Source organism: Lacerta agilis, chromosome 11 (genome assembly GCF_009819535.1).
Source record: "Lacerta agilis isolate rLacAgi1 chromosome 11, rLacAgi1.pri, whole genome shotgun sequence".
NCBI lineage: Eukaryota > Metazoa > Chordata > Lepidosauria > Squamata > Lacertidae > Lacerta > Lacerta agilis.
The window spans coordinates 30,531,613-30,557,253 of NC_046322.1; the positions used below are offsets into that span (position 1 = coordinate 30,531,613).

Genomic DNA, 25,641 nt, shown 5'->3' on the forward strand with positions numbered 1-25,641 from the left:
TTTTTTTTTTTAATGCAGAAGCTGGGACCTTCTGCATGCAAAGAATATGTTCCAGCATTAACTTTTGATGTCTCAACCAAAGAGAACAGGATTGCAAGCTATGCAATGAAGTGTTTTGTACAGTTCCCTCCTCTCACATCTAAAAGTAAAATAAATTACACAAAGCAAACAAATAAACAATTTGTATTATTTGTGGGAGTAACACAATTTGCTTTCATGCAAATTTTGGATTTGTTTTTTGTTTTAGTCAAGTATGCACAAGGGACGCAGGTGCCGCTGTGGTCTAAACTACAAAGCCTAGGGCTAGCTGATCAGAAGGTCGGCGGTTTGAATCCCCACGACAGGGTGAGCTCCCGTTCTTCGGTCCCAGCTCCTGCCCACCTAGCTGTTCGAAAGCACGTCAAAGTGCAAGTAGATAAATAGGTACTGCTCTGGCGGGAAGGTAAATGGCGTTTCTGTGCACTACTCTGGTTCGCCAGAAGCGGCTTAGTCATGCTGGCCACATGACCTGGAACTGGAAGCTGTCTGCGGACAAACGCCAGCTCCCTCGGCCTATAGAGTGTGCAACCCCAGAGTCGTCCGCGACTGGACCTAACGGTCAGGGGTACCTTTAGAGTATGCAGAGCCTTTTATTTTGGCAATATTTTTCACTTTTAAAGGAGTGCTATTTCTCTAGAAAATGATAAAGTTTTATATGTTCCATTTATGAGGGCAAGATGTTTGGCACAGTTCCATTACCCTTCTCCTGGTTCAATAGAGTTCAGACAGTCACCTGGGATTTTCCTTAAGTATGAGGAATTTACCCAGTGGCCTAATGCCAGTGTTTTCAGATTAAGAAGTTATAGTGCTTATAGCCATCAGTGAAAATGTAGGACTGCTGCTTACATATTTTAGGAGATCCAAACTATTTAATTCTTTTTTCCATTCTGATGCAAAAGGATCTAGCTTGTCAGACTATCAATAAGTCAGTCATTCAGTGGTGTATCTTCATCACTGGCAACAACCAACAAAACCCATTTTCTGAAAACTATAACTTTATACTAGTGATTCAAGCTGTTTGAGTGCTTTTTATTCATGTTAGGTCACAATTCATGACTGCGAAGCAAGAATTGAGACCAAGAAAACATTTCTTCTATGGCTTCTTCATTTTCTTCCCTCCCAGAGAAGTTTCTCTAGCAAAGCTAATTTGTATCTCTTTTCAAGATTTTATTTTTTAACACAATACTAAAAAAAACAAAAAACCAGGAATGTTACGGACTGGAAGGAAACATAAGGATGCTATTCCATGCTGTGCAAACATTTCCCCCTGTTTCGTTCATTACTGCAGACACCCAGGTTGCCTTGCTGAAAGCATGGCATTTTGCCTTTTGAAACCACATTGCCTTTTGCAGTGCATATGGCAAATGGGTAACTGCACAGAGGACTGCTTAAATGCTTTCTCCCCAACATAACTCCAGAGGTTCTCTTAACTGACAGTGTTCCCTGCCTGCCCTTGTTTTGAGAAGCAAACTTAAATGTTCAAGTTGTCATCTGTCTCTGCAGCTGATAGACCTGTTTTCAGTGTCTGCTCAATATTGACAAGCATCCTAGCTTAACTTCTAGCAATAGAAAATGATAAGATAAACAAGAAGCATTTTGAAACAGAGAAAGTAGGGACCTTACCAGACAAAGTTTTTCCAGATGAGAAATATGCAGTGCTCCAGCTATAATACATACACCTCTGTGGAATACATCTTCCCCCACCTTGTGCAGTGGAAAGATTAAACCATTCTGAATATTTTAAAGTACATAAACCCAGCTATTAATCAGCAACAGACCCGTAACTGGTTTTGGATGGGGCACGGTACAAAGTAAAATATGTGGATATTGTAATCTGGAAGTATCTAAGGGTATAGGCATCCTATTTAAAAAATGTGGTTGCAGTGAGCTAGGGATATTGCTTATTTTTTAAACAACAGCAAGACATGCAATTTTATGAATATAGAAATATCCACAAAACACATCTAAAGGGTTATTTACATCAATAAAAATGACTTATGAACCATCCTTCTAAACTAACAGCTGAAATGCTTCAGAAACAACCCAGTATTTGCAGGAAAAAAGCATTTACAAGTTCTGTTCTTTGTGTACTTTTAATTAGTTTATTGCCAAATTCACTACTTCAGAACTTGACTCTCCAGAGACAGTAGATGTAACTACTCGGGGCTATGCTTAGCCCAGGTTGCAAAAAGAAGGGAATTGACTATATTAAATGGCAACAAAGTAGGGGACCGCCCAGGGGAATATACCCACTTTTCAAAGGCGGGAGGAAGTGTCATAGATTATATATTGATATCAAGATTTGCCTATAACCTTGTGTTGAAGTTCCAGGTGGGGCATAACACTGAGAGTGACCATCTACCACTAATCTTAGCACTAGATGGTCCACCTCTTACTAAACCTATGGCTAATCTATATTTCATCCCCACCGCCAACCTGAGCCTACCTGCACCTAGAAGAATTAAATGGACTCCCATCCTCAATACCGAGTTAATCCATCTTCTTCACTCGGAAGAAGTGAAGACCATCCATTCGGCCATCGTATCAGCTAATGCTGCGAGTTTGGCCCTGGACCTATTCAAAGAGCTATCGGAGAGGCTGAAAAGCTTCCTAACATCACAAATCCTCAGAACCTCCACAAAGAGGGCAAAAGACTCAGCGAGGTGGTTTGACGCGGAGTGTAGACAAGCAAGGAAGCTACTGAGACTAACATACCGCAAATATAGAAACTCCGGAGCACCCTCTCTATTTGCGGCATACGTCTCTTTAAGACGAAACTACAAACAAACACTAAAGAGGAAAAAACAAAAAGCCGAGAGAACGGCATGGGGTTGTTTAGTGAAGGCTTCAAACGAGAAAGATACCACCTGTTTTTGGCGTACTATCTCGGGCCTCTTGGATCAGGAGCGCAATGGGCCCATATGCACGGTCGAACCACAGGAGTGGATGAGATATTTTCAAACTCTGTATCAGGATGAGGAATCCCAACAAAAAGAGATCGGTGCTCAGACAGGGGATTTACCATCTTGGCATCCAGTCTCTGCAGAGGAGGTAGCGAAACTAATTGCGCAACTTAAGAACAACAAAGCTCCGGGCATAGACTATATACCTGCAGAACTCCTGAAGGCAAATATAGGCTGGTGGGCCCCCCTTTTGACAAGAATGTTCTCCTACATCGACTCTACAGGCATAATCCCTGACTGCTGGACAGAGGCGATAATCATCCCAATCTATAAGAAAGGACCCACGTCAGACCCGGCAAGCTATAGACCGATCAGTCTCCTCCCTGTACCCAGCAAATTATATGCCAAGCACCTTTACATTAAATTAATTAACTGGGTGGAATCCGAGGCAATTCTGGCAGAGGAGCAAGCCGGGTTTAGACAGGGCAGAACGACAATAGACCACTGCTTTGTATTAGCACACCTCATTGATAAATATGTCAAAAAACCACGTGGGGTGCTATACGCGGCCTTCATAGACCTGAGGGCGGCCTTCGACTCAATTTCACGAGTCAGACTTTGGGCCAAACTGAATGCAACTAGCATTGATAAAAGACTATTGGGATTGATAAATTGCCTATACAAAGATACCAAGCTTTATGTAAGAACATCACTTAATGGGCAACTCATTGGCCCTATTACAGCCACCAAAGGGGTCAAACAAGGCTGCATTTTAGCCCCGGCCCTATTTAATTTATACATCAATGACATGATCAACTGCCTAACAGCCCCGGAGTTTCATGCCCCCAAATTGGCTGAAAAACCAATTTCAGTGCTCCTGTACGCGGATGACGCGGTTCTCCTTTCACGAACTAAAATTGGCCTCAAAAGATTGATGAGGGAATTTTCGGCTTACTGCAGGAGAGAACAATTGGTGGTCAACTGCCAGAAAACTAAGGTTATGGTGTTTGCCAGGAGACACAGAACACACAGATGGGCAATGGATGATCAGATAATAGAGCAGGTCAAGGTCTTCAAATACCTGGGAATCGTCTTCCAGTCAACAGGGTCGTGGGTGGCACATAAAAAATATGCCAGTGAAAAAGCATCCCAAAGCGCTAAGATTCTGTCGCGCTTTTTCTATACAAAGGGAGGCAGGTATATCCCAGCAGCCTTAGAGGTATTCCAAGCAAAACCTCTGGCACAATTACTCTACGGGGCTCCAATTTGGGCGGGGAATCAGTGTAGCATCCTGGAAACGGTCCAATCAAAATTTCTAAGACAGATCTTTGCCGTTCCACCATGCGCACCAAATGCGGCTCTACGTCTTGAGGCCAGCCTTCCATCTGTTGAGACACGGACTTGGCAAAGAACATTGAATTACTGGCTCCGTCTAAATCTAAATCCATCTGGGCTATTGCATCTAGTCACACGGGATGTACACAAAAGCTCATGGGAAAAGGCTGTACACCAAAAACTCCTCTCGTGTGGCTTGCATGCACAGCATTTACTCACATTGGGCCTATTCAAGGCAAAAAGCATCATAAACCATCGCCTGAAGAATATCGAACAGCAAAATAACCAGGCCATCATTAAGAAATTCAGTGCATGGTACATTCATCTTCCCCCCTCCTACCTGGACTCCCAGGCGGCATACCTGTCCAATCTAACTATTCCAAAATATAGACGAGCTTTTACGTTGACCAGATTAGATATGCTACCTTCCGCTGTTCTTGAAGGCCGATTCTCAAAAACACCATTCCAGAATCGACTCTGCCCCTGTGGAGTCGGTAATGTGGAGACTGTATCACATGTACTCCTGTCTTGCCCCTTATATAAAGACCTGAGGGAAGAGATCGTCACGCCGCTTATACTCACCATTCCAGGCCGCTCGCCCGAGGACATACTGTTTTTCCTCCTGGCAGACCAGAATACCCAGATAACGGAGAAGGTAGCCAGATTTGTTGAGAGGGCCATGAAATTGAGGGCTGCCAGCTGAATAACAGTGCCCCCTCATAATTAAGATCTCATTTATTCTTGTTTTAATTGTGCCGAATCCCGATTCAGCTCATTTTATTGGTTATATATGGTTTTTATCAGTATCTGTAATATGTTTTGTTTGTTTGTTTGTTTGTTTGTTTGTTTGTTTGTTTGTTTGTTTGTTTTGATGCAACGGCCTGTGGGCTATGCAAATAAATAAAGTTTGCTATTATTATTACTTCAGAACTTGTATAGTTAGACCAGGTAGGTTACTCTGTTATTCCTACTTGGCAGTGACAATGGAACAATGTAACCTGTAAATGATGGTTTGCCAACTCTCAATTTTCTCAGAAGAGCAGAAAACGATAATATAAATTCTGATGTGTGTATATATTTGTACCCCACACTATCTTGCAAACTGAAGAGAAGAAGCATTCCTAAAAGCAGCTAAGATACCAAGTATATACAATTTAGTCAGTAAAATACTAACAGCTTGAGCTCCAAATGTTAGTCCAGACAGAAAGGTTGCTTAGGCTGCGTACAAACCATGGATTTAAAGCACAGTTCTCCCCCCCCCCCAAGAATCATGGGATGTGTAGTTCACCATCACAGAGCTATGATTCCCAGTAGCCTTAACTAATTACAGTTCTCAATATTATTTGTGTAGGGTGTGTGTCTTAAAAGTATGGTGGTTATTGCAGCCATAGTTCCTAGGAAATACTCCTGCTCAACTTTTGGCAGACCTCCAGAGCCAAAGATTTCATCATTGTGGGGTAACCACCAATAATATTTCAACATTTTCTTGACAGCACACTCCTCATGAGTAATTTATTTAAGGTTTTTCATTATAACCTAACAGTAAACAGTGAAAGAAAATGAGGGGGGGGGGAACAGAGCTAAAATAAGAAAATGGTAAAGTTTTGAAAAGCACATGTTACGCATTTTGGTGGTACAAAACGGGAAGAAAAGAAGCTATTCTAATCATTAAATAATGTCATTTGTCTTGGGCTTCTGCAGAGGTTATTGAAAATTCAGTCTTCTGTTTTCAAACACAAAAGCAGGAAGCTGAGGAACAATATAGAAGAAGATGAAGAGGGAAGCAAGATGTTAAAATGAAATGGAAATGCAATGAAAAGGGAAAGAAGGTGAGCTGGAGTAAGTTGTTATATATGAACTGGGCCAGGCATCAAGTGTACCAGGTTGTAGTAGGTGCAGCTTTGGGGCAATATGGCTGTAATCAAAGTGCTGGTACTAAATGGGATAAGAGGCAAAGGAAAACATGGCCTAATTTTTAATAACTTGCCAGTGCTCCAAAATGCAGTTGTTGTTTTTACATAGGTAACAGTACTGATAAGAGGGTACATTTGGGATAGTTCCAGATGACAAGAAGTGAGGAAAGTTGTACTTCCAGGGAGAAATATCCAAAGCATGAGAATTGCACTATTTGAAGGTTCCAAAGGCATATCGCTTATATGTGAGCATTCAGGAACTGAGGTTGCAGCTGTATAAATTAGAACTCTCTTCCATTTGGAACATTTTTTTAGCATTTTCATTGTTTTATTTGTATCTTTATAATTGTATCTTCTGTTGTTGTAACCCACCCTGGTTCCTTATGGTAAAGAATGCATAAGAAAGCGTATCAATAAGTACACAACTAATCATTCATTGCACTAGAATCATCAATAAAACTTTGTACCAGAAAGAGGCAATGATAACCATCCCTGGTCATTGTTACCACCTGATTTTAATTGAAGGAAACCCCTCAAAAAGTCAGGTGCTCAGGTGCAAGTTACTAGGAGAGGCTGGGTCTCCTCTATAACACACTGCCCAGATGACAGGACACGCCGACAATTGAGATCAGCAAAATCACATGATTAAGTTCTTGCTGCACAGTAACTTCCTTTTGTGATTTGGGGGCTCAGTGAAACATAGATGGACAGGAAGGAATCACCGCCACTTATTTCACAGCAGGAATTACGGCGTCATCTCCTGGCCAGTCTTCTGCTTGCCAACAAGTTTGTTTTCAGAGAGAAGCTCAGCAAATAAGCTAAGCAGATGGAGATGTAAGTTGCATTAATATGCATGGCTAAGAGACAAACTGCCACTTTTAGTTGAAAAAATCCTCAAATGCCTTATGATCAAGCAAAACGTAGAAAATAGTGAACATTTTTTTGAGTCCAGCTAGTCATATATTAAGCAAGGTAGTGGTGGAGTGGGTTTATACGTGAAAGGACCATGAGCTCAGTTCTATGAAAAAAAAAGTCCTAGGTTGAAATGGGAGCACTCTTTTCATTAATGTTATGTATGTCCTCCCTTTTCAAGGCACTATTTTGCACTTGCCCCCTGTTGGTGGACTTGGGGTGTGTGTGATGGGAGTGGGAGCAAAGCATTCCATAAAACTGAACCCGAGTGGTGTGGAGCAACCTCTCAGGTAGAAGCCTGAACGAAGTGGTGATGCCCTGTTCATGTGGTTATAGGGAAAGTGCGTCTCACTGCTAGAGGTGCTTTTCCACAGGGAGTCTGGGCTTGTACCTGAGTGTTCATAGCAAAAAGCACAGGTGGAGAGTTCCTGGGATATCCTGAGTTAATTAACTGTCATGCCACAGGGTGAAAGCCCAGCAATAGTGACATCTCTTCTCATCCGGTCTATTTTTAGCAAGATGTTCTTGCCTTTGCTGAAAGGGGTGAACATGGAAGTTCTCAGAAATGCAGAAAAAGGAATACTCTTGACCTAATTAACACAGTCTATTAGCAATGTGCCCTCATTCTTGCTGAGAAAGGGACAGGCTTGGGCTTCTCAAGAAGTGTGAAAGGGTGCTTAATTTAATTAGGTGTGTGCTTGCTGGTTGATACTCATTTATTACTAATGGGAGATTATTGGCTGAATTAAGGGTTTAGCTTGCATGTAGAAGTGGTACTGGATTCTGGATTTAATTGGGGCAAGGTGCAGACTGTTGCTTATGAATGGCATGTGCCTGGGAGGGGATTATCATTGGCTCAAGGCACAAGGGCTTTAGCTCTCCACCACGGCGATACTTTCACCACTGAGAACCAAACAAATTACATAGGCTTGGGTCATGTACAGAGTTCAAACTGGACAAAGCTTCCTTGGAACATGCATTTAAAGTCCAGTAAAGCTTTCTATTATCACATAGCTAATCTAGGCTAGCCACTTACACACCACCCCAGCTCTGTCCCCCACGAAAAGAAAAGGATATGCATCATCAAAGAGTAGTGGAAAAGAAGACCGCAATTTGCATAAAACTTGCAAACACCAATTTATGTACATAGATGCAAATTTAGAAGATGTTAATTATAATTTCAGTTGAAATACGCTACATATTGTCATAATGGGGCAGGCTAACCAGGGACCTGTGTGCATTCTGTCTGCGATGCAGGTGCTGCTGGTGGGCAATTTCAACACCCCTGCTCCTCTTTTTCATGGTTTATTGTATTCATACTGGTTTTGCCTTTCAAATAGAGGACTGTCCTCTAAAAAATAGGACACACAAGCTTCTTAGGCTCCACTCAGTGTTGTTTTGATTGAGTTTCAATCAATACCCACATACAAATACAAAGTTGTTTTAAAAAAACCAAACCCGAGGTCATAGTACTAGGTTGGAAACTAGACTGGCAGACTTCCAGCTCCAACCTCTTGTTCATATTTATACACCTGGCCTACAAAACAGGAATTTTGATGAGTGTTAGAAGGAGTTAGACAGAAAAATAAAATAAATATGTTGTCATTTTCATTCCATTCTCTCCTTTTAAATCCCTTTGTTTTATAATCTTACATGTAGGGATGGGGCTACATAAAAATTAATAGCAGAGGAGCTATTTATTAGGTGTAAAACCATTTTTATATTAAGGTCAAGCAACTGGATCATTTTTAAACATTTACTTTGGCTTCAAAGGCCCTACTTTGGCTTCCTTGAGGCAACATTTATTTTCCACCCAGTAAAAAGTGTGAACTTGACTCAGCTGGCAGGAAGTAATGCAAAGGTACACAAATGCTCTCACTGGCAGACTCTAGGTGATCTCTGTTGGGCAAAAGAGGGTTTTGCTTGAAGTGTAGAGTTAGCTGTTTCAGTTTAACAAGTGAAGACCCCTGCCTTTTCTTTTTAAAAACAACAACAGGGAATCTCTCTTATTCTTGCCCACTCTTTTTCACACACGCTCTGCTGCCAGCCAGTTCTTTCTCTTGCCTGAGAAGAACACATAGCAGTCAGTTTACATTCACAGAAGAAGAGTCCCACTAGGTCAGACCAAAGGCCCATCAATTCAACACCCTTTTCTCATGGTGACCAAGTGGGTCTTCTGCAAAGCCAGCAAGCAGGACCTGAGTGCAGCAGCAGTTTTCCCACAGAGATGATAGAAATCAGTGGTTAGCTTTTGTGCACAGGATATGTAATTGTAAGGAGCAGACTTGCTCACATTTTCAACTCAAAGCTGGAGAACAGCTGGAGCTTGTTCTTACACCAAAGATCCACATCTTTCTCTCCAGCTTAATTCTGGAGCTGGGGAAAGGAGCTGGCCTATGCTGTGTTTTAGAGGTGTGGTACAAGACCAGGGACAAGGCCAGCCAAAAACACGTTGACCCCTCTTCAGACTTGCCAGCTTAAGATAGCAGCCCAGTTGTGTTTCTGAGCTTTGCAAGGGTATGTTGAAAGTTGGCCTAGTCAGGAGACACTTCCTGCGATGACCCTGCTCTCTGACTACTACTGTAGCATATTCTATGTGGACTTGAGAGTGCAGAGTACGTGCTTTGGGTTTGGCTCCATTATCCCTGACAACAACTGGGCAGGTGGGAGACCGAACACTGGAAAGAAAGCAATTAACAATGATGCTTCGAACTACTGTAGTGTGTGCAGAGTGGTTTTTTCTTCTTTTTTCCTGGCCGGCAGCCATGTAAGTGGCCTAATAGCTTATATGCACGCCGGACTTTTATTTGCAAATTATGTATATAAAGTGCTCCCATCCATTTAAGATGTAACCTAATACCACAGATAGTCAACAATGAGCACTTTGATATGTGACTCGTTTTATCTAATGGAAGTTAGATGATGGAAGTTGTAAGCCGATGCGTACAAGAAACATGTCCAGTATAAATGAAATGCACACACCCAGAAATACTAGGGGTGAGGGTGGAGGAGGTAAAGTTATTTATTTCAAATGGTTATATCCAATCTTCGCATTCATGAGGATCTTCAAAAGTGCCTTAGCAAGAATGAAAAAAGCTCATGCAGCAACAATAAAGCAAAATGTAATTGATAATTATCCCAAATACTCTCTAAAATAGGAGGATTTTTAACTTGTACTCTAAAGCTGACTGGAGAGGGGGCATGTGAGTCCTTGAGAGGGAGTTCTATAGTCTGGTGCCACAACTGAGAAAGGCCCTGTATTGTGTGATGTGCACTGTACATTAGAATGCCTGAGGAATATGCAGCAGAGTCTTTGAGGACAATATACCGTGAGTGAGTGGATAGGTTCATACAGAATAAGATGGTCCAAAAAAATATTCAGGCCTCAGATAATTTGGGACTTCATAGGTAAAAAACAAAACAACTCAAAATGGGCTTGAATTGTGAGGAAGAGCAGCTGAACGAAGAGCAGTTGTAGATTGTACTGTATTTGCTTCCTGATTCCAAATGCTGGTTTCTGCAACTGCAATGAAGTGGATAGATTCTGTTGTTTGGAAGCCCAAGAGACACAGGCAAATGCTAGAAGCAGCTTCATACTACAGTCCTGTGAACACATGTCAGGGACTAAGCCCCATTGAACATAGTAGTTCTTCCTTCTGTTTAACTGCGTCAACAGGATTGCACTGCCAGGGGCTTGCTTTGCATTCTTCATGAAAGAAGAGAAAGCTCTACTCACTCCAGCTGAGTTAGATTCAAAGTGAGGTGCCAAAGGGTTAGGAAGGGGGCCCTTGGTTTTCATAACACGTCTGCATTGTTTAGCCTTGGGATCCCCTTCCGCTCCTTATTGTGAAATTCCTTCCAAGATGGTTAAATTTGCAAGTAGCAGAATAGAACAGGGGGGTTATGTAAACAAATTATGTGGATCGTAAATGAACTTCCTCCTGAGGTTTGAATTACCATTATCTCCTTTTTTGGGGAAATTTTGATTTGTGCCACTATATTGTGAGTCCAATTTTTGTATATTTTCGATTTAAGACCATTGCTATGATTATTTTTTTTGGGGGGGGGGAGGGTTAGACATACTTGCTGTTGAGTGATAATTCCCCTCCTTCACTTGTTCCAAGTAAACTTTTTTCCATGCCATTAAACAATAAATCTGTTGTCTTAACTACTTCCTTTAGCTCACTGAAAACCTCCCTGAAGTCCCCTTTTCTGATTTGTTGTTGCCTTCAGCAGCATTGGGAAAACCCCACTCTCTGTTGAGTGAATGTGTCTGAACGAGCCTCTCTACAGTTCTTTCCAAATATGTATCTCTCAATTGTTCTTCCATTCTGTGTATTTTCTTACGGGGAAGCCAAAAAATATGGTAATAATCTTATAAATCCTTCAAGACTCAGCAGGAGCAGTCTTCCCTTCTAGAGACAGAAGCAGTTTGGCATGCCTTGAAGTAAATGGGAGACATTTAGTCCTTCAATGCATCAAGCTTGATCAATTCAACCCCTTACATCAAACAATTCCAAGGGATTTTCCACTAAGAAGCTCTGAACATTTTACAGTCAACAGCCCATACTCCACCTTTGAATTTTTCTCAGCATCTTAAGAGTGGCATCTAGTGGCAGAACGCCCTCATATCCCTAACTGCCATTGTGAAGCAACCTTAGCTGCAGATGTATGCAAGCACATTTCAGAACAGGAGCCATGTTAGTCTATAAGGGCAAAACACACTGTAGCTCTTTAGAAGCAAATTTATTAGGAATCTGCAATTCAGTGTTTATGAAATACCTTTTTTTGTTCCTTTCTAGAGGGGTGTGTGTGTGCATACAGCACCAAAGACAAGAAACCCTAAAACGTGAGGAGGCCTCCAAATGGTACTGAGGAGAACAATAAATACATTTAATAAAATATTAAGCTGCCCAGTGCACATCAGTGAAGATCTTCCTTTCAAGATGCTAAAAGACAAGTCATATAATAAATTAAAAAATAGATCTCCTAATGCAGAATTATATTGCTGTATACATAGTCACTAATTGTAATTAAACACTCCATATTAAAAAGGCTTATTATGTATAATGAAATAGATTTTAAAACTGTTACCTTAAGCAATCAATACAAACGATGGATCTATTACAGCTAACATGCTTCTTTTCCCACTACAGAACATAAATGCTCAATCCTTTCTCATAACTAAAGCACTAATTATAAATCCCTTCATAAGCATAAATTCCTGAAAAAACTTAAATAATCACTAGCAAGTCTAATCTTTTGTTATGAGTTGTGGGTGCAAGACACCCTAAGTTCTGAATCAAGCTAGTGTTAGAATTTAATTGAGGCTTGTGTGTTAAAACTGTGTGCTAGACTCCCACGTATTAAAATCTAATCATTTGTGTATTAGGCTGCATCAGACACCTCTTTAATCCTTGGAAATCGGCAAATGTCAAAAGCTAAATTAGTCAGGCTAATTAAGACAACACAGAGCATCAAGGGCAAAACTCATTTGCAAATGAGTGGGCTCCCTCCATCCTTCAACTTAGAGATAGGACTCAGCTATATTAGGGGGGGAAACAACCTGTTTTGAATGCGTTTTAAACATTACCACATGGTAATGGAGAGCAAAATAACATTTCTAAGCAATTTTCCATAGTGTTTTTCCCACTTTTGTTATAACCATTTAATTTCTGACTTATTTATACTGTAGTGTTTTTTTCCTGTGTGTAGGTCCAACCTTAGTTTAAAAGACAATGCCATCGTTTTAGGTTAGAGAGTTTAGAACTGTAGTTAGGAGTTATGCAACAGAGTTTGTAAGCAGTCAGAGAGCAACTTTTGAGAGCAATGGTTAGGGTCTGCTTAAGTCCAAGGCTGCTGTGGATATGAGAGAAGCCAGGACCTCTTGGGGTGTTAATGCTGGGTTCCCTTCTGTTGTAAGCTCAGGTTGTACGTATGTGTAAATTAACATATATATTTTCCAAAAGTAAACACAGAGCCTGGGAAAAGCGTGCCTTGAAACCCTAGAATTTTGTACTGCTCAGATTGTGGTGGCGTGCAACACTGTTGATGTTCTTGAGCCATTTCCAGACCATTGGTATTTTGCAGAGGAGCTTTGATTGCTTACTGGCAAATACAGATCACATAATTCAAGTGAATTTGGCACTCATATATATATATGTGTGTGTGTACACACACACACACACACACACACACACAAAATCCAAAAAAGAAGAAAAAAGCTCCAGACTTTTTGCAGTAAGTAAAGTACTGTAGAAATGCCCTGGCAAATGTGGGTAACAGTTATTTGGTGTGGCATCATATAACTTCTCCACAAATATATCAGAATGAATTCTCAAAAAAACCAGTTTTTTTATTGCTGTTCTTTATTCTTTCCCACCTGTCAACAGAAGGCCCCAGGGGGCAGGTTACAGCATATAAAAGCACAATTAAAACAGTAAAATAACAGCAGCAAACCCGATAAAAACCAAAGCATGAATATACACTTCAACTTGTTGGAACACTAGAAAAAATCGTACCCTATTCTGGTTACCGCTGCACCAGATAGTATAGCAATATCAGCATGGGATAAAGTGTTACTGTCCCATCAAACAGTAGTTGGTATCTCAACACTACTGTAGCAGAAACTACCTTTTTATGAGGGGTTTCCCAACATCATTGTCCCTTGGAAAATGCGTGGGTGGTTGTTTACTATATATTTACTACAACTACAGACCACATTTCTGCCAAGGCACATAAGGCAGCTTCCAATTTTCAAACAGGAAAACAAAGAGATGGTATGAGATGTAGAGAGATAGAATCAGAAGGAACAAACTCCCTTGCCCTCACCTCTGCCTTCCATCAGGGCACACAGACCTTTTTTTTAAAAAAGCAACCCCAGGGAAAGTGAGGGAGGGGCAGCCCCAACATTTTTCTCTGCTGTAGATGGTTCTCTCTGGAGCAGATGATATGCTGAATTTAGCGATAAGTTAAGGCTGCCATCCTTTACTCACTTGCCAGGGAGAAAGTCACACAGAACTTAGTGGGACTTACTAATGCGTAGGCAAATGCTGTAAAAATATGGCTACAACTATCCTTGGCTCCAGCTAGCATGGACAATAGTCAGCGATGATGGGAGTTGTAGTCCAAAAAACATCTGGAGGGTGCCATGTTAGCTATCCCTGGCCTACATTATGAAGCCAAATAACGGTGAAATCATCGCTCACTGACTTAACACACAACTTTCACCTCTTTTGTTTTCAAAATATTCCATTCTGTAAAACCTTGCTTCCCAATTTTGGTAAGAATTCAACAACCACCATAAAACAAATGCAAGATTATCTAAGCCACATAAATTTACCCAAGGCAGCTACTGCTGACTGAGGAAGTGTCTGCCAGGTTGCGTGCAGATTGAAACCACCTCCTGGCATGGCACCATCTAAGGAGAGTAGCTTTCAAGAGACAGGCCACATGGAGGGATTTCCCATGCAGCTGCTAAGGCTGAACCGAAAAGCAAGCCCTTACTGGATCAGATCGTCTGTTACCTTCAGGTACATATCTGAGACAGGATAGCCCCCTCATCTTCTCCAAGCTGTGCCAAGGCATGGAGCTGGATCGAGCATCTCTAGAGCCATACTGCCGCCAATGTGGAACATGTCTATGACTCCCCCTCTTCCACTACCGTGGTGCCATAATTGAGAGCAAGCAGCCTGATAGAAAGGCGGCTCTCTGCCAACATGCCAGTAAATGTGCTGTTACTGCAGACAATCCTTTGGGGTTGTATTCTGATGAGTGAGCAGTTTCCAACAACAATGGTGCTCCTCTTGGCTAAGGATTGCTGAAGAAAAGGATAACGAAAGAAACAATTCCCACTACGCCTAATATAGCAGCAGTAAGAGCAGCCTCTTCATAAATTGCATTAGGTAAAGGTAAAGGGACCCCTGACCATTACGGTAGGTCCAGTCGTGTCCGACTCTGGGATTGTGGCACTCATCTTGCGTTACTGGCCAAGGGAGCCGGCGTACAGCTTCCGGGTCATGTGGCCAGCATGACAAAGCTTCTGGCGAACCAGAGCAGCACACGGAAACGCTGTTTACCTTCCTGCCGGAGCGGTGCCTATTTATCTGCTAGAAGATGCATTTACTCGAGACTGAAAGCGTAAGCTGATTTACTCTGTTCTTTGGAAGTGTACTAACTCTTGCCATCAATATAGTGATTGCATCCGTGAAGCAGGACAGTTTTAGCTTCACATATTTACATTTCCTCCGCAGCGTTGCCAAATCTGAAACATGCTTTGCTCTTATTTCCAGCACCCTATTAAATAAAAGCTTCCCATTGCTTTCTGCTGGAAACATGGGGAATCCTAAATTTTATATGCAAGAGGTTTAGAGTAATCTTTTGAGACTACTATTAAAATTGGTTGCCAGGCTCCCTGCACTTTTCTGAAGCAAAGGCTTCCTGGGCCAGCTGGCAGCTCACATAAATGCTACTTGTTATGATCTAATGGTTTTGCTTCTGCAAATGTTACTAGATTTGGGAACCCCAAAATACAGTAATATAAACAGAGTTTGGGTGCCTTTTATTTTGAGTTTGGGGGTGCTGCTGGAACCAACCCTTTTCAGGGCAGCTGGGTGTGGTGTCAAATAATAGAAACCTGAAGTTACCTAACGGACTAGAAACCAAGAGCTGACAAGGATCTCAGAAAATAGATAGCAAAAATCCTTTTATGGCGGGGGTGAGGAGGGGAGGAGACTTAGCGGTTGTGTTGAAGGTTGAAGGAAAGGCACAAGGGTTTTCTATATGATTGCTAGAGAGAAAGATAATAAAAGCTGTTTCCATTTATCCATGGACATCTGCAGCTACATCGAAACAGAAGACTGGTAGCAAGTATTATCCCCAAAAGACACTGAACATATTATGGCTTCAGACATGATAGTATGGATCTAAAACGTTTGCCTTGGTTAGCATACTCTGTTTTATGTATGACTGTAATGACTTCCTTAATTAAAGAAAAGGTACTGGAAATCTTGAACTTTCATTTCTAAACAATCTACATATAATGCCAAGACAACTTTAAAAAAAATCACTGAGGTATTTCTTAGAAGAAAACTTTATTGATCATCTTGATAACAACATAACTTTACGACCGGGGTCTCTCCTTTTTGCCTTTGTACAAGGCTAACAGAGAAACATTTGCTACTTTGACGACCTTGAAACGAACTCCTGGAATGTCACCAACAGCATGACCTTTCCGACCAAAGCCAGCAACCAGAACTTCATCGTTCTCCTGGAATTAAAACAAAACAAGTCAATTATTTTCTTGCCGTGAATAAGGAGTTTGCAAGTATCAAACGTTATAGCCAATCAAATTCTCCTCCACCCTGCTCACTGGCAAAGCCTGCAGACCTATTAGCAAGATCTATCCTAGATAGGGGTGTCTCTTTTCCTGAACTGCTGAAATGCATTTATCACCATTCCTGAGGAAAGTGTGGATTCTTAGAAACCAAGTTCAAGTGCGAAATATTGTCCTACACTCACCACCATAAAATTAAATTACAAATAATATTGCAATATCGCCCCTGTTTCTGCTACTACACAGAGCAGCAAAACATACTAGTAAAAACTGGGTGGAGTATTCTTTGGCATATTGTTTTATTAGGGTATTTTTTTGGATAAATTACCTCAATGAAATTCAAACAACCATCATTAGGGACAAATGCTGTTATTTTTTTGCCATTCTTGATCAGCTGGACTCGGACACACTTCCTGATGGCAGAATTTGGCTGCTTAGCCTCCACGCCACTAACACAGAAAATAGAAGAAATATATTTAGCACATGTGTCTCTGCGATGTCTTGCCTATTACAGCAAAAAACACTACATTCATCAGAACTTTGACTCTAAGCAGATATATTTCACAAAAGTCCTTCAAACTAAATAGAGCCACCCAAAATATCAATTGTTTTTGTATGAACAGCCTGAATTCACTGTGTTTAGATGAGAACAAGATATTAATATGAATGTGCTGTTAATTTTTCAATAGATGACCCAAATTGGCAACACTACTCCAAGCTATGCAAGTTTTATATCTACTTTTTTCCTTAAGAGTTAAAATACCTAAATGGAATATGTTTGAAATGAAAAGACTAACTAAACAGTTGAGTATTTGTTATTTGTAGAAACATCTACTACTGATCAATTAATCCCTGGACTGGCTCAAACTTGAAATTTCCTAAGGGCCAGAATAAATTAAACCACTAATTTCCAGGTGCAGGAAATAGGCAAATGTTGCCTCTGTCTTGTGTATCAACAATTGAATTTAGATTGTATTTATGTCACCAGTACCGCTATGCAGTACGGAATTCTTTACAGGAAATTCGGCAGATGCAAATGAACACCCTATACGTGTTTTTGATGAAACTCACACTTTTTCCAGGACAATTCCTTTGGCATGGGAAGCTCCCCCAAAAGGGTTGGCTTTCAAAGCAGTGCCCAGATGGGCCTTCTTGTATTGTTTGTCATGCCACTTCTGATCACGTCGGTGACTGCGCAACTTCCTGGCAGTACGAAGACCACGACACTTGCCTAGAAAACAGTACATTAGAGATTACAGAAGACAAGCGCCTAAGTTCATACAACTACCAACCACCATGTACCTCAATTCACTCTAGTACCCCCTATCTGCACTGTGACAGAATACACAATGCCCATTTTTTGTCTTTATATTTTGTTGTTGTTGTTCAGTCGTTCAGTCGTGTCCGACTCTTCGTGACCCCCATGGACCAGAGCACGCCAGGCACGCCTATCCTTCACTGCCTCTCGCAGTTTGGCCAAACTCATGTTAGTAGCTTCGAGAACACTGTCCAACCATCTCATCTTTATATTTAAGACTACACTAAACTTATGGAACACTTTCTAATACCATTTTTTTCCTTGCACAATTGCTTTTAAAGCCTTGATGGTAGCCAATAAAACCTGGCAATAGGGTGGTCTGTGATTAACACCTTATCTACCACACACTTATGGATGGATATTTCTCCTGGTCAATTAGAATAGTTCACATTACTGCGTTGTGACCCTCAGAACCCTATATACATGTGACCCTTAGTACTTTTGGAGTTCCATCCTGACTTCCTTCTGCAATATATTCTGACCTTAAGTATTCAAAATTCAAGGGAGAAAATAACTCCAAACAACTTTAGAACCAAATATCCGCATGTAAACCACACACAACATTTCTAGATTCATTCTGACCACAACATGAGTTTTTGAACTGCAGGAACTGGAACTTGGTGCCCATCTTGCAAACTATCTATTAGTAAGCTGAGCTGCAAACCCCAGCTTCCTAATCCTGTAGTTCACCCAGGATTACACATGTAATCCTGGTGGAAGTTTATATGGCACCACGCAGATTTTGCAGATATGTCTGCTGCACACCTCTTCCATTCAAATAATAATTCGCAGGCATGACTTAACGATTGGCATTTCCCCATCAAATACTTCCTATTCTTTTATTTTTATACCTTGATTCATACAGCCATGCACTTCAACGGGGGTCGGGGTGCTGATCCCTCAAGCCTTAAATTATTCTACTGCCTTATTCCTTACAGTGGACAACTAGATTTCACTTATTTGAAGCATTCCCCAGCCTTCCTCCTAGCCGCTGATCGGCCTTTCTACACGCACTTTTTAATTAGCAGGCAACGCCACATCTTGCGGCAGCGAGTTCCACCGGTCATTACAAGCCGCGTGAGCGACTTCCGAGGCCTGCGCCTGTCGGAGGCGGCCGTGCACCTAATATCTCAAAGGATCGGGCGGCGGCAGCTCTAGAAAGAGCTGAAGGGGGAGGGGGCACAATTCCCCCTGCATATCAGGGGCCCGCGGGGTCTCTCTCTCTCTTCTCGCCGCTCCCATTGGGATAACGTGGCGCCCCCGACTCGGAGCCACTCACCCATCGTGCCGTCCGACGGTCCCGAGGAGGAAAGAGAAAGGCCCACAATTCACCGCGGCGCAGAGACCCCGCTCCGAGGACCTCGGGAATGGGCTGCCTAAGCCGGTGCCTAACCGGGGAGGGAAAAGTTTGAGCAGGTTAGCAAAAGATGGCGGCTGCCGCGCGATGCATTTTGGGAGTCGTAGTTCTCAGACCGCGCCATCTCTGACACACCCGCCCCTCAGATATTAAAAGACCATACACACCGTTCTTTTCTGTGCTTATACGTAACGGGTGTGTGTGTGTGTTACAGAGCTAGGAAGACTTTGCAGCCGGTGTTCTGGTCGCTACTTCCGCCTTTCCTTAGTTTACGCCTTTATTTCTCGCGCGTGGTACCGTGCGGCCTCTTCCACCACGGAGAAGCTACGGCTAGAGCGCCTCTTAGGCCATCCAATATGGCCGCTTTTATTTTTTTTAAGACGGAAGTTGACCTCCCCCCCCCCGCCACCTGCACGTTCCTAATTTATCAGTAGAGCTTCAAGTTATTTCTTGACACGCATACACACACCCTTCAGCTTTCGGCACTCACCCGGCGCTTCGTTTTCACAGCCACCTCTTTCACCTCAGTGAAGCGTTTCGGAAGGTAGGGACACAGGCGCGAAAGTAGACGCCCCGCGTGAGGTCCTCGGCGAGAAGCTGCCGCGGTGGGTTGTGGGTCATCCTCTCTCCCTCTCTCTCTCTCTCCCTCTCTCTCTCTCTCAGGTTCCTTCGGGCGAACCGGCGGCAGCTGCAGCAGGAGGAAGAAAATGGGTGAGCGGAGCGGGGCCTTTTTTGATTTGGGGACGCGCGAGTTGCCCCTTACCTGGGTTTAATGAACTGCCTTGTTAAGAGGTTCTCAATAACGAGGTCGAGCTGGCTCGAGATCAGAAATGGCATGGCAAACACGTGTTTTCTGTGCAGACGTGACGTTTCAGTTTGCGGGCTGCTCTTCTTTATGGGGGTAGGGAGATCCTCAGAGCAGTTATCACTCCTCTTCTGCACACACGTGTCTAAGGTGCCGGTGAAAAGAATGCAAGGCAACCTGAAACAAATCGTTATGGCAGGGGTATCTTTCTCCGAGGTATCTACTTTGATACTTTTTACACCCCAGGCTAAAGCCCACCCGCCTCTTCCCCCCCCCCAATGTTTCTGGACTGTAGTACCGTTCTATGCATTTTCTGCTGCCCACCATTCTATTATTGAGTTTACTTTATTATTATTATTATTATTATTATTATTATTATTATTATTATTATTACTATTTTACTGGAAATATTGATTCACATCCTTGCTTGTAGGGATCCAGCAGAAACTCTTAGGTTGAGGAAGGGTGATGGCATTTTTGCTGATTACCCTGCAGCCCCTCAGAGCCACCTCCAACCCACTGCTGCAGCTTTTGTGGGGGCTGCAGCAAAAAGGAGGGTTTTGTGCAGATCACTTACCCCTCCCGCTTCCTCCAAGTATGTAGGGCAAACGACTGAAGGATATATATTTTTTGTAATAAAATAGAATATATTTAAGTTCAAGCATCAGAAGCTACAGCAGTGCTGGTTTAAATGAAGTCATTTAAAGACCAGCTTAGGGAAGTTGGCATTACTTGGTGCCTAAAGATGAAAGGCTTCTCAATTTGTTTTGTCTTTTCAGGCAAGTGCCGTGGGCTTCGGACAGCCAGGAAGCTGCGCAGTCATCGCCGAGACCAGAAATGGCATGACAAACAATACAAGAAGGCACATCTGGGTACTGCTTTGAAAGCCAACCCTTTTGGGGGAGCTTCCCATGCCAAAGGAATTGTCTTGGAAAAAGTGTGAGTGAAGCTTCTTAGTGGGACTAATGAGAGAGAAACTCTGAATGTTTGGTTTGTTTGTTTGTTTTGTCCTAGCACCAGAGATGGTATTGAAACATTGCTATAGCATATAGTAAAACATTTGTGTATTACACCAGTTGTTCCAAATCTGTACAGACTTAGGCATATCTAAGATCATTTGTAACAGTGGACTTAGGAGACTCTCAGTACTGTTTTGTGGAGGGGAATGTAAACATTCAGGCCAGAAGTTAATGAAATTCAGGATAGTATAGATTGAGAATTTACCGGTAACCATGAATGAGTTCTTTAACCATGCTCATTCACACACACACAAAAGCTTTGTTGGTAACACAGATATCATAGTGTTGGTTTATTTCTAAAACTGCAGGATAAAATTTCTGTATAAATGTTTTGCAGTCAAAAGTCCTAAAGGATTCACTTTCTGTAGAGTTTTTTTTTAATTATTCTTGTCACTGTTCTTATAACTAAAGGTAGAAAACACTGGATAACTTTCCCCTTTTTAAATTTGTGATTAGCCTATGGGGTGATCGTCAGCTATGTTTTACTCACAGCAGACCTAATAAAATGAATGAACATGGCTAAGTAAGGTCCATTAATTTTAGTAGGTCCATTGTTGCGTAAAACTTAGTTGAACAAAACCCACTGTCTACAAAATTACGTTCCACTTCATTATTTTTTAAAATTAGTTTTAAGTAGTCTAGAATCAATTACTGTTATGTCTTCTGACTGCCAGCACAATCCTATAAATGTTTAAGTAAAAAATTACTTTGAATTAAATATAAATTTGAATTAAATATAATTAGCAGTGGAACTTAGAGACTTGTTACTCAAATCATTTATGTTGTACACTTCATGTTTCAGTGGTGTTGAAGCTAAGCAGCCAAATTCTGCCATCAGGAAGTGTGTCCGAGTTCAGCTCATCAAGAATGGAAAGAAAATAACAGCCTTTGTTCCTAATGATGGTTGTCTGAACTTCATTGAGGTAAGCATATTCCAGAAACGGTTATTTATTGTATTTATTTATTTTCTTGTATAAATAAACTCACTTTTCATCATATTAATCAAGGGTAGGTTACAACAAAGTCCTGAGCCAACCAGGCCAGTACCAACATAAAATAGCACAAAACATTTTAGAAATATAAAGATAAAGGACCCCTGGACAGTTAAGTCCAGTCAAAGGTGACTATGGGGTGTGGTGCTCATCTCACTTCAGGGTGAGGAAGCCAGCATTTGTCCTCAGTCAGCTTTCCGGTCATGTGGCCAGCATGACTAAACCGCTTCTGGTGCAATGGGACACTGTGCTGAGTGCCAGCGTGCACGGAAACTCCATTTACTTTCTTGCCACAGTGGTACCTATTTATCTACTCTAACTGGTATGCTTTTGAACTACTTGGTTGGCAGGAGCTGGGACAAAGCAACAGGAACTCATCCCATCACGCGGATTAGAACTTCCATCTTTATGATCAGCAAGGCCAAGAGGCTCAGTGGTTTAGACCACAGCGCCACCACTTCATGTTTTAGAAATATACACAGCTCTAGAAATAGTTCTTTATACAACAAATGGTATAATCACAGCAACCAGTCACAGTACCTACCCCTTTAAAAGTTTGAGCAAAGTGGTGCTATTGGTGAATATGCAGTTCAACTGAGAAAAAGAATGAACTAATTGAGCCAAACTACTTTATTATAGCTGCTTGTAGTTATAACAGCTTTAAAAAAAATGCATGTGTATTTGTTGTGAACAAACACTTTTTCCTTTTCATTTTAACTGTAGGAGAACGATGAAGTCCTGGTTGCTGGGTTTGGTCGGAAAGGGCATGCTGTTGGTGACATTCCAGGAGTTCGTTTCAAGGTCGTCAAAGTAGCAAATGTTTCTCTGTTAGCATTGTACAAAGGCAAGAAAGAGAGACCAAGATCTTAATATTTGTTGCTGCATTCAGCTATAATAAAACTTCTCATTTGACAATATGTTTCTGAGGAATCTTTTCATAGTAGTTTAGCTTTTTTTTAGTATGGAAGTAATTTCACAGCAAAATTCTCTCTTGTACAAGTTGGGTTGTTTTAGCTTTTACATGGCTTTTCTTGCTGGTCCTGTGCAAGTGTGGTTTCTAGTTGGTCTGTATACGATTGCAGCCTCAGTTGTAGAAGAATTTGGTTCCATTCTGTACCACAGAAATGAAAGCGGTATAAAGGAATGTCTACATATTAGCGACACTTTAAAATTCATTGAGTCCTTTAATCCTTGTGCAGCAATGTGTCACTTTCTTTTAAGTATTGACATAACTAAAAGTTAAATGACAATTTTTGCTTGATGCTTATGTTGCTGGGCTTGCTTATTTAAAAAAAGGAGAAAACTAGCCTTTTAAGGAAAAATTGATTTTTTTTTGCAGAACACAATAGTCCATATTTGTTTTTAGATAATGGCCTTTTGATTGGAGTCTTAAAATGACTTACTTTGACATGCTGCCATTGATTGGTTGAAGGCTACAAGGCTTTGTACACTTAGTAGTAAATAAGCCTATTAAAACCAGTGGGACAGAGTTCTGAGTAAATTGGATAGATTTATGAAATTTCCTTTAAATTATCAATAGAAGCTTCTATAGGAGACTGAGTCCAACCTATTTTAATTATTGATTTACTGAGACAATTTAATGCAGGTTTATTTGTCACTTCAGAGGAAATTGCAATGACAGTAAAGTATTCAGTTCCACATTTATCCTTGGATTCTCAGCAGCATCTTGCTGTGGCCTTTCACTCGTATACATATCAAACCAAGATTAATATTTTGATGTTCCATTCCTGTCTAATGTCAAGGATTCGCCGACCTTCCTTGGATGCCAGCTGCTGTATATCCCAGCCCAAGGTGCAGCTATACCTGTGCAATGGTAAAGCTGCAGTATCAGAGAGATTAAGCAGACAGAAACTGTGATATACAGTAGGTGTGCCCTGTCCAAAATGTCATGTGTTGCATGGATGCAATGCACTCCAATACCATTATCAGAACACAAACACAAGCAGTACAGATGTTCTGCTCTACACGTTCAAGTGGCTGGTGTCTTAACGACACCATAAACCATAAGGTGTTGCCTGGCACACGGCTACCTATTTGCACTCTTGAATTATCCTTGTGCCTAAACAGGGGAGCAGCTCTCCCAACCATAATAAATGGAGAAGTGCAAGGGCCACCATGGCCAGAGAAGCAGAACATGTTGAAATGATACTACACAAAGAGAGAGGACAGAATTGCAACTAGGCAGGTTGGAGGATAGGATACCGATTTCATTGCACAGAAGCCGTCTTAGCCTACAGGAGCAGGATGCTAGTCTGGCTCAAATGGAACTACCGTGTTTCTCCTAAAATAAGACACCGTCTTATATATTTTTTCGCTCAACAAAACACAGTATGGCTTATTTTCAGGGGATGTCTTATTTTAACCGTGTCGCATCGGTACGCTGCATAGCCACACCTCTCCAGGCTGTTTTAATGGGAGGTACCACGTCACTATGGCTTATTTTCGGGGTATGGCTTATTTTTGGGGAACGGCTTATATTTCGCAAATGCATAGAAATCCTGCTATGGCTTATTTTATGGCTATGTCTTATTTTAGGAGAAACAGGGTAGTTACAGGTAGGTAGCCGTGTTGGTCTGCCATAGTCAAAACAAAACAAACAAACAAAATTCCTTCCAGTAGCACCTTTGAGACCAACTAAGTTTGTTCTTGGTATGAGCTTTCGAAGTGTGCATGCACACGAAAGCTCATACCAAGAACAAACTTAGTTGGCCTCTAGGTGCTACTGGAAGGAATTTTTTATTTTATTTTGTCAAATGGAACTGTTCCCTCGGTAGTAGGGGGGAGGAGGGAGATCCTGAACAGGTTTAAGATTTGGACAAATAGCTACGTCTGAGTGTGCTATTTAGCTCAAACTTAGGGAATTTTGCTCGGCTTTTTTCTCAATTGTATATAGATTATGCCTACAAAATGCTTGTTTCATAGTAGAATATAACATTTAGAAAGCTTTGTTATGGTTGGGAACGTCGTACTTGTTCTATGCTGTTCCCTAAGCTCTTAAGGGCCTACGCATTATAACTCAAGAACCAGATGAGAGGGAGTGATCAGAGGGGAAGAGGGACACACGGGTGTGCGCGTGCCAGCTGGGGAATGGGTGTAACGGTGTTATATTGCTCCCTATGCCAATCTTTTCATACAGTACTTCCGTTAGGATGGGTTGTGTTCTGGGTTTTTTAAGTACTGATTTTGATCAAATACTAGTATTATTAGATTGCTGGTTTAAGCCCTGCTTTCCTTAAAACACCCCCAGATTTACTTAGGCTGTTTTCCATTGTTTAAGACTGTTTATGTTTGCTCAGAGACACATTTACTCTATTTGTTCTTGGCTCAGGTAGCTTGTGGGCTGGTTTAAATTTTTCTCCACCCTGCAATGGGGGGCCAGAAATAATTTTTAAAACAAGGGGAAAGAGCTTGTGCTTGGCATGCCAAAGGTCCCAGTTCCAATCTCTCAGCTTCAGGTAGTACTTGGAAAAACCTGTCTTTCAATAGAACTTACCTCTGAGTAGAAATTGTTAGGATTGTGCTGTATGTATCTATGTAAGTCACAACACCAGGAACTGACCTAACAGTATTTTATGGCTACTTATGGAAACACAAGTGGTCAGAAAACAATATTCTGTCAAGAAGGGGGGGGGGAATATTGGAGGTGTGATGGCTTTGTAGTGTGCCCCCAAAACTGATTCAGTAAGTATGGCA

General features: G+C 41.6%; 2 protein-coding genes across 2 annotated transcripts; one reads left to right on the top strand and one right to left on the bottom strand.

Annotated features, from left to right (window-relative positions):
• Nucleotides 1-16,177: 16,177 nt before the first annotated feature.
• Nucleotides 16,178-19,126, bottom strand: LOC117054956 (40S ribosomal protein S23). Its single transcript, XM_033164211.1, has 4 exons — nt 19,034-19,126; nt 17,508-17,667; nt 16,765-16,885; nt 16,178-16,370 (listed from the first exon to the last, which is right to left on the bottom strand). The coding sequence occupies exons 1-4, from the start codon at nt 19,035-19,037 to the stop codon at nt 16,224-16,226; spliced, it is 432 nt and encodes a 143-aa protein (XP_033020102.1). The 5' UTR covers nt 19,038-19,126; the 3' UTR covers nt 16,178-16,223.
• A 618-nt stretch (nt 19,127-19,744) lies between these two features.
• On the top strand, nt 19,745-22,839 carry LOC117054957 (40S ribosomal protein S23). Its single transcript, XM_033164212.1, has 4 exons — nt 19,745-19,822; nt 20,696-20,855; nt 21,738-21,858; nt 22,651-22,839. The coding sequence occupies exons 1-4, from the start codon at nt 19,819-19,821 to the stop codon at nt 22,795-22,797; spliced, it is 432 nt and encodes a 143-aa protein (XP_033020103.1). The 5' UTR covers nt 19,745-19,818; the 3' UTR covers nt 22,798-22,839.
• Nucleotides 22,840-25,641: the final 2,802 nt, after the last annotated feature.

Coding starts and splice junctions, on each gene's coding strand:
- LOC117054957 (XM_033164212.1), top strand. Junction 20,856..21,737: donor GGAATTGTCTTGGAAAAAGT/GTGAGTGAAGCT, acceptor TTCATGTTTCAG/TGGTGTTGAAGCTAAGCAGC. Junction 21,859..22,650: donor GTTGTCTGAACTTCATTGAG/GTAAGCATATTC, acceptor TTTTAACTGTAG/GAGAACGATGAAGTCCTGGT.
- LOC117054956 (XM_033164211.1), bottom strand. Junction 16,886..17,507: donor GGAATTGTCCTGGAAAAAGT/GTGAGTTTCATC, acceptor TTTCTGTGTTAG/TGGCGTGGAGGCTAAGCAGC. Junction 16,371..16,764: donor GTTGTTTGAATTTCATTGAG/GTAATTTATCCA, acceptor TTTTAATTCCAG/GAGAACGATGAAGTTCTGGT.